Source organism: Beta vulgaris, chromosome 9, assembly GCF_026745355.1.
Source record: "Beta vulgaris subsp. vulgaris cultivar EL10 chromosome 9, EL10.2, whole genome shotgun sequence".
In the NCBI taxonomy this organism is placed as follows: domain Eukaryota; kingdom Viridiplantae; phylum Streptophyta; class Magnoliopsida; order Caryophyllales; family Amaranthaceae; genus Beta; species Beta vulgaris.
In genome coordinates, this window is record NC_079210.1 from 39,989,816 (window position 1) to 40,006,679 (window position 16,864).

Sequence of the window (16,864 nt, forward strand, 5' to 3'; positions counted from 1 at the left end):
TCTATTCTCTTTCAAATATAACTAATCTTCGGATATACTGGAATCCAAAATGATGATCTTCAAAACTTTGATAATATTTTTTCCATCTCTAAATTGAACTCTAAGATTTATCTAACACAAGTGTCTTACTCTTTTTTTTTTTTTAAAGAGAGTCAGACCATACAATATTACTAGAGTCAATCAATAAGATATCAAAGGTGAAATAAGTTAATTCGAACCTCATTCTCTTCTAGATACATCTCATGGCACTGTGCTCCGCACAGTATGAAACAGTACTTTCATTCTTTCAAGCATTAGTGTTTCTTCCAACCTTTCCATGTTCCCCCTTAACTAATGTGTAATATCCCAAAATTTTAAACATGTTTAATTAAATAATCAAGAAGGTTAAATCGTTCACTTAATAATTGTTTTAGTTAAGTAAGTCTAATTATGAATTATTTTTGAGCTTTTAAATAAACTAACTAATTCTCTAGAATATTGTAATTGAAGAGTAAAATTACTAATAACACCTAAGTTAGTCACTTTTATTATAACAAAGGAAACCAACCAAGTTTAAGCAAATTAATAAAAAAATAAAAAAAAAAATAAAAAAAAAAGAAGAAAAGAAATCCCCCAAACCCACGGTCAACACCCACCACCCACCTCTTTCCCCCCTTCACTATTTTCCCTTAATTGAACCACCATTAATCACCTACCATCTCCCCCTATCTCCTACTTGTCCCCTCTCCTAGCTTCCTATCAACAAAACCACCAATCACCATCCTTCCACCTTCAACCTTTGTCTCCAAAAATCTGTCCATAAATACACAGAAGAAATGAGTTTCAATTACAAACTTAAAACCACAAAGAAATCACAAAGAATTTCTTCTCCTCTCCTTCCTCCTCTTCTCACGGCACCACCACACCACCGCCACTGTGCGCACTACCTTCGGCGCACCACCGCCTGCTGACCGGCGAAATCACAACTGTCCCTCGCCGGCGACCCACGTCGCAGCCCGTCGCTGCTTCCTCTCTCTCTCACACTCGCTCGCACGCTCCTCTGTTTCGCGCGCAGCTGCTGCCCATGTTTCCGCCGCCGCCGGAGCTTCGAGGACCGCCGTAGGTCTTCCGTGTCGTCGCCTGCTTCCGCCGCCTTAGCCGGAGCTCGTTTTCTGCCTTGTGCGTCCCTGCTCTAAGTAACAGAGGTAAAGAATCTACCTCTTATAATTAGTTTTCTCATTTGCTAAACGCCGTCCTAAAATATCCTACTAACGCCCTGTATAAATACATGTATATGTATTTGTGTATTGTAATACTTTCACTCTCATCACCACTCTGCCACTCTCTTTCACCCTCTTCACCCTCTCTGATTTCTAATTAAGATCTCCCGACGACGAGAACTCCGGCGACATGAATTCCGGCGACATGAATTCCGGCGACAAAGATTTCGGCAAGAATAACTAGGCGCCACACTACCACCAGGGCACCACCCCTTCTCTCTTGATTTTTCTTCATGTTTAATTTTTTTAAAAAAAACAGGGAGGCGTCCACCATGGACGCCCCACCACCGGTGGAGGCGCACATGGCAGGCGCTCCACCACATGGTGAGGCGCCTGCCATGGGCGCCTCCACCGGTGGTGGGGCGTCCATGGTGGACGCCTCTTTTTTTTTGAATTTTTTAAAAAAAAAAAATTAAGGGAGGCGTCCACCATGGACGCCCCACCACCGGTGGAGGCGCCCATGGCAGGCGCCTCACCATGTGGTGGAGCGCCTGCCATGGGCGCCTCCACCGGTGGTGGGGCGTCCATGGTGGACGCCCCCTTAGTTTTTTTTTAAAAAAATTTACTGTAAATTGAAAAAAAAACAGAAGGGGTTGAAAGAAGGTGGGGGTAATCTTTTTGTCATTGGAGGAGATGCCTGGATTTGATACCAAAAACTAGGGTTTCACTTCATCCAACCTTATCTCACTCCGCTGTATCATTATTCATTCACAGTAGCAAATCAATTCATTCCGCTTTTTATCAATTCATTCATTCTTTTCAAACTCAAATTTTCTTTTCGATTTTTCATCTGTATATTATATTAGATGGAGAGATAGTAATTTATATGATATGATGAATGAACTATGTTTCCCTATTGGTTTGATTCGCCGATATGATGGCAACAATGTATTAGCTCTATCTAATCATGTTATACTTTTTTCTCTCTAATTTCTGCATTTTTCTTTTTTTTTTTACAAAAAAAAGAGAACGATTTTTCAAACTCAAGTTTCAAGGTTTTGATCGCCGGAATGATGGTGTTGGTTGTGTGGAAGAAGATGGGAGAGAAAGGGGAAAAAGAAGGGTAAAAAATCTGAAAAAATTAGGAAGTGAGTCAAGGAGAGAGAGAGAAAAAATACAAGTATATAAATACGGTATAAAAATACCGTATTTAGGGCGTTACTAGGAAATTTTAGGGCGGTGTTTAACAAAGCCCTTAGTTTTCCCCCCAATTCTGATTTCTTTTTTTTTTAAGTTTGAAGATGTAGTCAATTGTTAGGTTAGTTTAGATTGGGCCCTTAGTTAAACCAACTTAGTTAATTGTTGCATGGATTTAGTTGGGTTTCAAAAATCTGATTTATATTAGTTAAACTTAAACCAACTCAATTTAAGTGTTGCATGTTCACTAAATGGGGCTCAAATCTGACTTTTATTGTTTTAGCTAAGCTACTTATATTAGATGGGCCAAATTGAGTTAAACTAAAACTGATTTAGTATTTCATTAAGCTATGTTAGTTTAATTAATCAAGTTAAGTATAATGTTGGGCTTATAATCTGATTTACTTAGTTAAATCATTTAAGTTAATCGTTGTTCTTTAATATATTGAGCTTTAGTGGCTGATTTAGTTAGTTTACTAAACCACCTAACTTATTTACTAAAATCTATTATTGGGTTATAATTCATGATTTCTAAACTAGTTGAGTTGTTTAAAACTAATTAAAAACTAATTCATTAAGCAGGTTGTTTATAATTAAGTTTAAGTAGGAGTACTTCATTAATCCTTAAAGTTCATTTATAAAAACTAGTTACTTGACTTGTTAGTTTTAAATGACTAAATAATATTAAAATAATGTTAATGGATCTATTATAACTTTAAACTTAATTAATTTATTAATGGATAACTAATTAGTTATTAACTATGAACTAGAATAATGTTATGCTTTCGAAAGGTTATATATAATATGTAGTAATATAACTTCATGTTCGATAATTCTAAAAATATAGCTAATTGAGTTATTCATTAATTAGTTGTTAAAGAGTCACCTTAATTAAAAAGTTATTAACGATTAAGAAATAATGACCTTTAAGGAGACCTTTACGACGTTATAATGACCGTATGACCTTAATAAGCGCAAACTAATACTTAGGCTTAAAAGCTAAATAACGAAATGTTCATTAATAAAATTATTCTTGAATAGATTAAGGAAGATAAAGGATATTACAAGCCTCCCCCGGCTATCAAGGTTATTAAGCAGGAATCCAGGTAACGTCTACTGCTAACACCCGCATTCCCCTTCAAAGTATGTTTTATGATCATGATTAATATTATGTTTTATATATGGATTGCGGGAAATGAAATGTTTTATGATGGTTATTATGATATGATGCTATGAAATGATGATGATGACGTTATGATGAAATGAAAGAATATAATTATTCACGATGATGATGTTACTTAAAACCAATGAAACATGATAAATTCAAGTGAAAGACGGTTCTTGGCAGTATGATACGGGCACCGCAAGTGTCACCTATGTTGTGACCGCCTGACTGTTTATACGGGCACCGCAAGTGTCACCTATGTTGTGACCGCCTGACTGTTTATGATACGGGCACCGCAAGTGTCACCTATGTTGTGACCGCCTGACTGTTTAAATGATACGGGCACCGCAAGTGTCACCTATGATGTGACCGCCTGATGTTATGTATGGGAGAGTCCCCTATGTTATGATGTACTAGCCAAGTTACCAAAGTAAAAGATATATGATGTAAACATGATAAAGAAGATAATGTAACCTATATGATATGTTTGTGAAATGTTTTACTTATTCTCTCCTCTGTTTTTAACTAAAATGATGTGAAATGAATTTACGATGTTAGAGTAGTATGTTACTGAGCCTCGGCTCACGACGTTTTGTTTTATGTTTTAGGTACCGATGGTGAAACGGGATGGCGTAGCAGTGAGGATTTAATTAATATCTAGATTATATAGACTCTCATGGTTTTAATTTAAGTTTATGTCAAAACTCTGATTAGTAACTAAGTTTCTATTAATCAAGACTAATGTTGGATCTTAATTATGTTTCATGTTATAAAATGCTTAAGTTTATGATTTTATGTCGCCTTGTATTTTCCTTATGGAAAGTACGGCGGTAACGCGCCGACTATCTAGGTTCTGCTGCTAATAATCAATTAATTAACTTAACCACGATGATTAGAGGTCGGGGCGTTACATAATGCATCTTCTCCTTTCACTATCTTATCAATATGTCTATGCTCCATATACCATGAATCAAGATTAAAAGCACTTGTTGAACTTTGGATGAATATGTGAAGAAAAGAAGGATAATAGGGAAATGAAGATAAGGTGGGACATATGAAAGAAAAAATAATGAGGCACAAATGTCAATTTCATGAATAGAAAATCAGAATATTGGGCTAAAGATCAAGCTTGCTATAGGAGAAAGAATTTGCATTTCATAGCTCAAAAATTCGGCAACTTAGGATCATATAGCTTATTAGTTCGGCAACTTAGGATCATGACATTAGGACATCATCATTAGACCATTACGAGTCCTTTTATATCAAGTGGACCTTTACTCACAAAGCTTCACCAAGACATGCATCAATAACACTCTAATTAACATGTTTAAAGGAGGACAATAGGCATAATACTCAACTAATTTCCAGAAATTAATCCCAAAGCCACGAGTTATCTTGTAAAAGGTTCATGCATGACATTCAACATAATTACCTTGATCACATAATTACTTTTCAAACCACTTACCACCATCACATTCTCTATGGAGTGTGTTAAAGATTTGCTGACGTTTAAAATACCAATTTATCCCTTTTTGTTATTGTCAAATATAGCACACCCTTCATGGTAGGCTACTAGTGAGAGGAATTGAGATTTATCACTAGTTATATGTCTTGAGCAACCACTGTCGAGGTACCATAGGTTGCTTGGTCTCACGTTTACCTGCACAAGAATCACTTGTTAGTTTTAGGAACCCAGATTTGTTGGGTCCCTTTTTCTTACGTGAGCATCAAGTATGTCTTTCCTAACCCAATTTGAGTAACACGTTTAACATTCTTTGCAATTCGATTTTTCTTTTTGTTGCAGTCGTCAATTAGATGACCATTATTTCCACAAAAATTGCAAATTAGATATTCAGGAAGACCCACGTATTTTCTCTTTCGAAAGTCTCTTTCGAAGGTTCTGGCACTGAGCCTGGCACTGGGTTGCTGATTCATGTATCCTAGTCCAGTCTTGTTCATGTTGTTTAGTTAAGTAGTTTAGAGCATTCATTCCATTAGTCCATCTTTCATGCATCTTTCGAGCAATAGATAGTTGTGATTCCAAAAATTCAACTGATGTATTTAAATCATTACTTCTTTTTCTGGAAATACTCTAAGTCTCTTTTAACTTTATCAAGTCTTCTCTTAACTTTGCATCACTAGGCAGCATTAGTGGAACAATCTAGATTTCTGTCTTGAGTTCTTAAGTTCAACCAACTCGTGATTTAATGTTTCAATTTGTTTCTCAAGACTGATTTTTCAGCTTCAACTCAGTGGCTGGCACTGAGCATTTACGAGGTCATCAACTAAAGTCTTTTCGTGTTTTAATGTGTTTATCTCTATGTCTTTCTCATCAATCATTTTCACTAGAGTTTTATTTTCTTTCAATAAATCCTTATAATCCAGTTCTAATCCAATTTTAAGCCTGGTCAAGTTTTTTATTTCCTTTTCATGATATCAAAATTATCATTCATGTTTTGACAATCATCAATTACGTTTCCAAGCAAAGTGACAAGTTGACTTTTTGAAAGAAGATGAATTGAAGGTTTTAAGGAAGTTAGGCTTACCTCACTGTCTTCTACCTCTTCGAGAGGGTTCGAACTTTTAGCCATCAAGCATAGATGTGAGTCGTCAGGCACAGTCGTCTTCAGAGTTGTCTGTACAGCATTCAGACATAATTTGTGCTCGTGGCACTGTGCCTGGCACTGATCCTCATCAGAATTCGAGTCTCCCCAGACTGCCGCAATCATAGCTTTCTTGTACTCTTTCTTCGACTGCTCTCGTTTTTCCTTAGACTTTCTTTTCATCACAAGGGCATTCTTTAATCCTGTGATCAACTCACCACACTTGAAACAACCAGAGTTAGTAGCACTTTTCTTTAGGTTAGAAGTAGTGCCTTTACCTTTGAAGTTTCCACTTCTCCTGAAGTTGTTGCTCCTGTTCTTTTTTAAGAAATTTTGAAACTTTCTAGTTAGAGACGCTACTTCTTCATCACTTTCACTATCATCCGTTTCTACTTCAGTTTTTAAGGCCAACCCTTTATTCTTTGGTTCATTTGATTTAGATCTAAAACAAGTTCATGGGTCATTAAAGAACCAATTAGTTGTTCTAGTGAGAGTTTTGTTAGATCTTTAGCCTCTTGAATAGCAGTGATTTTGGGAAGCCATTTATTAGTCAAACTTCTTAACACTTTTCTAACTAAATCTTCAGAAGAATAGATTTTTCCTAAGGATCTTAGTTCATTAGTTATTAGTGTGAATCTGGTAAACATATCTTTAATAGATTCGTCCTTATTCATTGTGAACAATTCATATTGTTGGACTAGTAAATCTATCCTAGACTGTTTTACCTCATTTGTACCTTCATGGGCCAACTCCAGTGTGTCCTAAATTTCCTTAGCAGTAGTACATGCCGAGATTCTCGAATATTCATCAGGTCCAATTCCTGATTGTAGAATACTCATAGCTTTGTGATTCTTTCCGGCTTTTCCATAGTCAACAGAGTTGTAATCGTCTTCTTCCTTGTCGATCAGATTTCCTTCAGTATTTTTGACTTGAATAGGAATAGGTCCAGTCTTTATGATTCTCCAGCATTCAAAATCAGAACCTTGAATGTAGATCCTCATCCTAGTATTCCACCATCCGTAATCCTTTCCGTTGAAAGTAGGACACTTAGAGTGCCGTTCACGATAATCATCGTGCGTGTTCATGATTTCTATTCTCTAGATATTAGTCTTACGAGAATAGCCTGCTCTGATACCACTTGTTGGAACACAAGGTGACACTCAAGAAAGGGGGGTTGAATTGAGTGGTGAAATCTAATCGATTTTCCCAAAATCTCTTTTATAGCTCAGTGCCTGGCACTGTGCCAAACACTCGTAAATCGCTGATTTGAGTTTTTGCGAATAATAAACTAAAAGTATGTGAGATTTGATACGCAAACATAGGATATAACGTGGTTCAATCTCACCTCTGAGATCTACATCCACACGAAACAAAACTCTTTATTTCTTTGAACCCTAAAACATCAAACTCTTGATACAATAAGATTCCCCCGCTACTAACCCTAGTAGTGCCAATCAACCCTTAACTCTAAGAATTGTAACTCTCTATAATAGTGAAATTACAGAAAGAAAGGATCCTCAATCGTGTGCTTCTTAGTCAAGCAATTAGAGGACAATTACAATCGTATAATAGTAACTTGAATCTGACTCGCTCAGTGCTATGCTCAGTGCCTTAGGAAATAGTTTTCAGCTCTTAAAATTTCTGATTTTTCTCTCTGAAAACGTGAGATCTAAAGGTGAATCATAAAACCTTTTTATAGGACATGGTTTGGACGACCATCCTTCAAATTTATCTTTATCTTTTAATCCTTAATTTAAGGGATTTAATTCTCTTTTAGAAAAACAAACTTTATCTTTTTCTATCTTTATCTTTAATCTCAAAAAGATAAGTTTTCCATCTTAGATTTTCTTTTCAACTCAAATTCTGTTTTTATCAAAAAGTATTTTCCAAAATCTATTTTATAAAATCTGAATTTATAAAAATCTTTTATCTTAAAAACACGTTTTTATGAAAACACGGTTTTTTAATCTTTTTCTAAAACACATTTTTCCAAAATTCTTTTATAAAACACGATTTTATTAAATTCTTTTTCTAAAACTCGTTTTTATAAAATTATTTTCTAAAACATTTGTTATGAAAATCTTTTACCTTATTTTGAAAACTAATTCCTTTTTATATAGACATATAATATTAATACAATTATTTATTTCCTTAACTCTAAGAAAATAATAATCATACTAATTTTATATTTCTATATTTAGCACATAGCATATCACCAAGTTTGAGCATATTTCATTTGAATACAAAGTAACTATTCTAAGGAACATATAAGCTTGGACTTCATTCTTGATTCTTCTTTTCTTCAAAGTCTTCATTTATTAATTCTTTTATTCATGCATCTGTTGCAACTGTTACATACTTTCATACTATAACATATTAAATTAATTTTCATCATCAAAACATAACATGTACATGCACAACAAAAGTATTTTGTTTTAATTAAATTATTTTACCTTGTTAATTGATTGTATTGCCCTTTTTGATTTACTACTTGATTGTGTATTGATTGATCAAATATTTGATTGATATATTTTCTTTGTTAATTTTTTTATGCTATATTTGAGTTTGATTTTCTTTTATCTTTTTTTGGTAGAGTAGTTGATTTATAAGGGGTAATTAAGTAAATTTACTCATTTGCTAAATGCCGCCCTGAAATTTCCTACTAACGCCCTGTATAAATACATATACATGTATTTATACTTTGACACTCACTATCCCACTCTCTTTCACTCTCCCTCACTCTCTTCACTCTCCATCACTCTCTCACTACATCTCTTTCATTAACAAGGATCTTCCATCAAGAACTCCGGCAATTTTTCCGGCGACAATAACTCCGACAACTTTTCAGGCCACATTATTGCATTATTAATATTAATAAAATTTTATAATTCTTTTAATACACAAAATCGGACGATATTGACTTAAAAAAAAAAGTGCTCATACACCTAAATTAGGTGCCCGAACCTGTGGTCAGGCGCCTAAATTAGGTGCCCGAACCTGTGGTCAGGCGCCTAAATAAGGTGCTTGTACATGTGGTTGGGCGCCTAATTTAGGCGCCTGACCACAAGTTCGAGCACCTAATTTAGGTGCCTGGGCATTATTTTTTAAAGTCAATATAGTCCAATTTTGTGAATTAAAAGAATTATAAAATTTCATTAATATAAATAATGCAATAATATGGCTGGAAAAGTTGCCGCAGTTATTGTCGCAGGAGTTATAGTCGTCGAAAAGTTAGCCGGAAAAATTGCCAGAGTTCTTGATTGGGAAAGATATCCGGAATAATTGCCGGAGTTATTGTGGATGAAAGAGATTTAGGGAGGGAAATACAACCCATGTATACAAATACAAAAATACAGGGCGTTAACTGGAAATTCTAGGGCGGCATTTAGCGAGACCCCATTGGTTATCCAGACAATAGCATGAAATTAGAATTCGAAAATTTCATTCCAATGTTCTCCAAACAAATACATAGATTTGAATATTGGAATTCAATTCCCATGTTTCCCACACAAGTTTGATAAATTGGAATTCAATATTTCAAATTTTAGAATTGAAAAACTTCAATTAGAATGAAATCCGGATTCCCAAACGCTACCTAAGATAAATCTAGCATCTAGCTCATAATTAGAAATTTTAGAGATCAGATATTGGAAGATTTCGAAGAGGGAAGATTTAGGGATTTTGTTAAATTGATTTGGGGATAATAAGTCTGGTGCTCTTTTGTCGAGAGTTTTTCTCTCTAACTTCTCTCTCATGACTTTCTCTTGGGCACACTTATGTTTTGAAGCAACATCCTCTCATTCATTATTAACCTATCAAAATAACTTTTCAAGTTTACCATACAATACTTTGAACATTAATATTTTTAATTAACAATTTTGTCACATTACGATGAATATCCGGGCCCTTTTCTTGTCCATCTATGTTCCATATGGGCGTTTTGGTACCATATGCCCATATCTCAATATATGAAATTATGAATTATATGAAAGAACAGAAAATTTGAATAATACGTTTTGATACCAGTTTCACTGAGTCAATTCAGTAGGATCCTAGGTTGACTCAACTTGGTGACTCTTGTGAGTTAGAAAGTGTAAACTTCAGTCGACTCATCTGAACTCGGGAACCCGACTCAGTGACTCGTTTGCTAAGTCTCACTCTTCAGGTTCTTCCTCCCACAATTGTTTCTTTCCAATTTTATGTTCTTCGATTTTGTTGATTCTTTATTTTCTCCAATTTCTTATTTTTTTAAACATTCATGAATTGTTTGTTACTTGTACTTCATCTATTATTTTGTTGCTGGGCTTTCATTTGAATTGTTTTCTTTTTGTTGGGTATAATCTGATTCGTTATTGATTAAAGATTATCGAAGAAATGAGGATATTTCGTTAGAAAGAATGAAGCTTTGAAGAAACATTGGTCGGTTAATTGTTTTTAATCCCCTTTTTTTGGGTATATTGGGAATCTGATCCTTAATTATGGGTTATTGTTCTTCCATAAGACGAAATTGTTCAGGGAGTTATGTATTCAGTTGAGTGGAAATTAGAAATCGGATACAATCAGAGGAATTATATCCATGTCTAGAAATGCATTCATGAATCATGTTAGCTTCCAAATCGTTGCGTAGCAATTGAATTGAAATAATTTATTTTGTGTTCTTATTGGAGATGTTGGTGCTGTATAAAGTATAAACTAGCACAAGGCTGTAATAAATTGTGATTGAAGATTATCATGGGATGAAGACTATGTACATACCCAACTAATGTTACTCGAATTTTTTTTATGAGGCTCAATTTTCTGCAGATATTTATCGTGGGTTGTGTCGAGAATGCGTAGTGTTTATGATTCTAAAAGGAACTATTTATATAATGTGGTAGGTCTCTAATGTTTTTAACTATATCTTATGTAGTCTTTTGTGTCTCCATGGTTACTAAATAAGGCTGGATGTTTGGTTTCAATAGTCTATGGATGTGATCGAACTTGTTGGTGGCGATCTAATTTTGAGTTTGAATCAAACCTATTCTAGAATGCTCTTATATGTATGGATATGATTGTTGCCTTCATCTTCATGAGTATGCCTTGGATTTGGTGGACTTCAGAATTTTTTGGGTTTCATGTAGGCAGTTTGATGAGGATCATTTTTTTTGTTTTCCAGGATCTGAGACAAATAATGTTGCAATTGCATTGACATGGCTGAATGAGTAGTTGTGATAAGGCTCCTCATTGGAGAATATTACTTCACTATCGGTCTCTCTTTTCCAGAAAATAAATGACAGAACTCTTCAGCTTCACGGCTTGCAGACAATTATCTCAATTTCTTGCTGCTATACTCTTTTTCCACATTTCAGAGTATTTTCTATCCATCTTTGTTCATGGAAGATCAAATGTGACCCTGAAATCTCTTTTGATAACCAAAAATTACATTGTGGCAATTGTATGTTCATTGCTTGAGTATTGGCTAGAAGTCACCTACTTCCCCGGATTGAAAGAATATTGGTGGATAAGCAATGTAGGGCTGGCCATGGTTATCATGGGGGAAACTATACGCAAAGTGGCGATGGTAACAGCTGGTCGTGCCTTCACACATCTGATCAAAATCCATCATGAGGAGCAGCATAGACTAGTGACTCATGGAGTTTATGGATTTGTGAGACATCCAGGTTATTGCGGGTTTTTCATCTGGTCAGTTGGCACTCAGATAATGCTGTTGAATCCCATCTGTACCCCTGCATTTGCCATTGTTGTTTGGAAGTTCTTTGCTGGACGAATACCATATGAAGAGTTTTTCTTGAGACAATTTTTTGAAGATGAGTATGATTCATATGCTCAAAAGGTCTCGTCTGGTGTACCGTTTGTGAAGTGATGCCATCAATCATCAGCAGTATTATTCACTTAGAATCAGGTTAGCAGTTCTCAGACGATTTATGAGTACTAAAAGTTGAATGCTTAGTGGCTAAATGTCTCTCTTGTTTCCATGATGTAGAATTTGGGCATATGTATAAAAGCTAATCTTGGCATCTCTAGTTCTTGGAATGGCGGGTGCCAATAATTGTCACTTGCTCAATGGGGAAATCTGTCTTTTTGCAGTTGTTTCCTCAGAAATTTACTTCTAATAAAGTTTGTTGGTAGTAGATTAATTTGTGAAAAATAGTGGAAAAGGAAAGTTGATTAACATCAAACTGACACAATGATATCTTAGTATTATAGATCATTGAAATTTAAGAAAAGAACCAAAATGTAGCACACATACAATGAACAAATCAATAGAAATACTAGAGGGAAGATAAGTTTATATATGAACTATATATTCTCTTTGTCCAGAAGAGATGATCCACTATATAAACTGAATTGACTCATCAGGCAAAAGTGAGACAGAAATACTGTAATGAACTGGGTATGTTGGCAGGAAAATAAAGGAAGGAGATGATGAAATTTGATTGAAAACAATGGAAAATTACAGAAAATATCAAAGATAGATTGCCAAGTTTTCGAGTGACTTGACACTCTCCCAAACTAACCACTAAATTGAACTCTCCAATATTTTCATCATATCCTCTTTTCTCCCTAATCTCCTCTATTTATAATGTAATTATCTTACTCGCAAAGCTAACATATTAACTAGTCTATATTACTTAATGCCCCCTACCCCCTAGGCTAGTCTATTACAAATACCAGGGATTCATGTGTATTTTTTTTTGAAATAAACACACTGAATGTCAGAAAATGTTGGAAAAAGTGTAAAGATATATAAGTATATAGTTGTATCCTGTCCTCATGAAGATGATGGCCTTGACATCTCCAATAATGTTACGTATAAAGTGGACGAGGATAGGGTGGTGTTGGTGGTGCGAAAGTGCCTGTACTGGAGCCGGCTTAGGAGCTGGTGGTGTGGGGGCTCGTGGTCTTCGTCTGCGAATAGTCTTTAGCACCCTTGTTCGCCATCTAGGAGGGTCTCTGAGACTGGTATGTGGACTATCTCACCCTGCAGTGATTGTATCAGTTGGCTGTTTGCAATCTTATCAAGGTACTGGGACTTTGAAACCGAGGCTGTGCTAGTATGGCCACTAACAATTGACTTACCACAATTGTGAACTTCATTCTAGAACACAGAAGTGGAGTTTTGAGCAGAAACATTGTTGGTTGAAACTTGAAAGCTTGGCAGGTTTGTGGAGGGTTATTATTATACAACATAATTTATAAAGGCATCTTACCAAATTGTGTAGTTTTTATTATTATTATTCATACGTGTATTATTGTTGACCTCTTCCTGGGCTCTATATAATTGAGTTGGTTAAAACTACTACATATACCTCTTGATTAGCAAACATTTCTTGGGTTCACTACTCAGTAGCATATGCTGGTCAATGGGAAATTGGGAATGCAGTTGTGTTGTTTGAATAGGAGCACTATAAGGTGGTGGTGGTGTTGTTGTGGGGGGGGGGGGGGGGGTGGGTTATAGTGTGTGGAATAAGCGTATTTGCCGAAATAAAAAGCTAACAAGGAAACACATCAAGGGAGCACAAGAAATATTTACGAGGAAACTCTTTATCTCAATATAAGGAGAATAACTACTCTACTATAATAAATAACCACTATGTTACACCCTATTATACTCTCTAGAGTTTAACTTCTCAAGTTCCTCTGCTGAGTGGTTAAAATTTGTGTTGGCTCATCATTGACCAGCATTGACTAAGAAACCGTTGTGATGCAATGTAAAATTAAACGGATCCAGATTTCAGGGAAGTTTATTTTTCGAAGAATTGCTTTAATGAAGTATTGAAGTCCCATCTTACATTGTTGTATGCTTTGCTAAGATCAATCTTCAAAATTCTTGCGTAAAGAGTGCCTTTTTTCCGCGTTTTTATCCAGTTGACAATTTCATGTAGTAATGAGAGTGTTGTCTGCTATTTGTCTTTTGGGAACGGAAGTATTTTGGAAGTCACCCACTAAGTCACTTAATATTTGCTTCAATCTGCCTACTAGCGTTTTGGAGATGATCTTGTAAGACGTATTCACACTCTGGTTGGTCTAAAGCTGTTTACTTCCTCAGGTCTGTCAACCTTGGGGATAAGAGTAATGAAAGTTTAATTTTGCTCTTTGAGGAGGCAGCCACTGGCCAAAAAGGAGTGAACTGAGTTAAGCACATTATCCTTGACAGTGCTCCAATTTGAGTTATTAAAAATAGGAGGAATGCCATCCAGTCCGGGTGATTTGTTGTGTAGAAAGAGTTGGTTCAAAATTTTGTGCAGGTTTACGAGGGCATTATTTGTTATAATACATCACAACTCTCTCTCTCTCCTAGTTTCTAGATGGTATGCATGGTAAAAAATGTACCTTCTTACTACCTTCTATTTTTAGCTATAGCATACTTTCGTGGAAGAATATGTCTAGCATTTATTATGCAATGTGAAAGCCTCCATATGCATAGTAGACTTTACTAGTATAAATAGGAGTATTATGTGCTTGTTGTTGGTGTCGTGGTCTGCCCAACTTTGAGTTGGTGATGGTGGAGGGAGCAATACTCATGGAGTTGGTGGTGGTGGAGGGGGCATCGCGCTTCGAGTTGTTGATGGTGGAGGGGGCATCGCTGTTGGGGATGGTGAAAGACCACTCTTAGGAAAAATAATGCCAGATTGAAGACCTTAGTTGGTGGGAGTGGCATAGGGGTCTATAGTGGGGTTGGAGACGGTGGCCTACCAGTGGTTGTTCTTTGAGGCTGAGATTTAGTCGTGAAAACCATACTTGTAGTGTGATTGTCATAAGAAGCAAACATAATGTCTTCTTATGGCGAGCCATTTCAATCATTCTCTTCGTTTGCTGCCCCTTTCTTTCTATTTTATCAGAAAGATTGGCAGATTTTAGAATGTTTTTGTAGAGAAACAAGTTTCTATTATGAGACTATATACCTCTAGAGTCTAGACACTAGGGAAGGTCTTATTATGTTACTACCTCCATTTCATTATACATGCACCATTTTCCTCTTTTAGATATTTCACAATACATGCATCGTTTTTTCTTTTGGATGTTTCATAACACATCCCTTCCCTTAAAACATAATCACATGGGTTTAAAATGCAATCACAACATTCTCTCTCCTCACTCTTGGTTGTGTGTCATATAGAAATGGTGCATGTATCGTGAAACGAAGGTAGTATTAGATTGTCCCGAAAATACTCCACTACAGTTCATGTAGATATATAGTTTGACTTCATATAAAGAAAAGGATTGTTATAGGGTGTTATTAAATACTGCCCGTATTTTATTAGTTTTTTCTTAATTACCGCTTACTTAGACACAATGTCTTCTTATGGCTGCCATTTCAAATAGTATTTCTGTAGACTGCTTCTTTAGCCTTTATTTTTACCGTGTTTGGGCAATTGTGGCGTGGAGACTTGGATATCCTGAGGCTACATATATTGTGCCGAGGAAGTTTTGATAAGGTCATAATTCTGTCAAATTGTTCAGAAATAGTAGTATCAAATGTAGATTTACTATTGTTTGACTTAGAAATTGCAGAGTTCTGCCTCTCCACTTGGGAAAGGATTAGAAGGGATGCTCTAGCTTTTCTAATATCATATTCCAAGTGCCATTTGCACCCAGAAAAATAATTACTGCAAGTGACATTTATTTCATTATTTTCTAGACTTCTAGCATCAAGCATTATCTTTGGGCATTCTGATCTATCTAAGTTTATGCATCTGGTTTAACTCACCACTCTTCTTTGCTGGACGAATACCATATAAAGAGTTTCTTGAGGCAATTGTTTGAAGATGAGTATGACGAATATGCTCAAAGGGTTCTATCTGGGTTGCCGTTTGTGAAGTGATGCGTCAATTAATCAGCAGTAGTATTGACTTAGAAATTAGAATCAAGTTAGCAGTTCTCCAACCATTTATGAGTACTAAAGTTCAATTCTTAGTGGTTAAATTTCTCTTTTGTTTCCACGTTGTAGTGTTTGAGCATATGTATAATAGCTAATCTTGTTCTCGGGATGGCGGATGCCAATATTTGGCACTTGCTTGGTAGGGAATTCTAGCTTTTGGCGTGTTTCCTCATAAATTTCAATAAAGTTTTTCTGCAGTATATCATTTAAGTTAAAAATAGTGGTGGAAAATGTTTTTCATAAAACCAAACGGATCCTTATTGATTAACATCGAAACTGAAACATTGATATCTAGAAGTATGAACAGTATCATTGAAAGTTTAAGAAAATAACCAAAATGAAGAATACAAATTGTCACTAGAAGGAAGAGTCGTTTATATATAAAACTGTACTCTCTTTGTCCAGAAAATACCACCCACTTCATAAACTGACTCGCTGAAGTGAGTCTTCAGGATGGCCAATTGGCCATGGTTTTGACTGATAATCCGTCGAAAGTGAGAGACAAAAGGACAGGGGATACATGACTTATTGTTGAAATATACTAGAAAGATAATAAAAATACAGGATAGGAATATATAGTTGTGTCCACATCTCGATGGCTAATGATGGCCTTAACTTCTCCAATGATATTACCTATAAGGATAAGGGGGACAGGGTGGTGATGGTGGAGCGAAAAAAGCCCGTACTGGACCCCACTGAGGAGCTGGCGGTGTGCGGGGTCGTGGTCTTCGTCGGCTGCGACGAGTCTGTACCACCCTTGCCGGTTGTCTGGGACGGGTCTCTGACAGTGATCGGTGGACTATCTCACTCTGTAGGG

General features: G+C 35.8%; 1 protein-coding gene and 1 non-coding gene across 5 annotated transcripts; both read left to right on the forward strand.

Annotated features, from left to right (window-relative positions):
* Positions 1-2,083: 2,083 nt before the first annotated feature.
* On the forward strand, positions 2,084-2,170 carry LOC125493914 (small nucleolar RNA Z102/R77). The gene has a single exon (XR_007270239.1). It is a non-coding gene; the product is annotated as a small nucleolar RNA Z102/R77 (small nucleolar RNA).
* A 7,955-nt stretch (positions 2,171-10,125) lies between these two features.
* On the forward strand, positions 10,126-16,189 carry LOC104903799 (protein-S-isoprenylcysteine O-methyltransferase A). 4 transcript variants are annotated; one of them, XM_048636462.2, is made up of 3 exons: positions 10,126-10,329; positions 11,320-12,066; positions 14,215-16,189. In XM_048636462.2, the coding sequence occupies exon 2, from the start codon at positions 11,434-11,436 to the stop codon at positions 12,025-12,027; it is 594 nt and encodes a 197-aa protein (XP_048492419.1). In that variant the 5' UTR covers positions 10,126-10,329; positions 11,320-11,433; the 3' UTR covers positions 12,028-12,066; positions 14,215-16,189. The 4 variants fall into 4 exon arrangements, with proteins under 4 accessions (XP_048492419.1, XP_019107461.2, XP_048492420.1 ...); XM_019251916.3 differs by lacking the exon at positions 14,215-16,189 and adding an exon at positions 12,945-13,467; XM_048636463.2 differs by lacking the exon at positions 14,215-16,189 and adding an exon at positions 12,984-13,467.
* Positions 16,190-16,864: the final 675 nt, after the last annotated feature.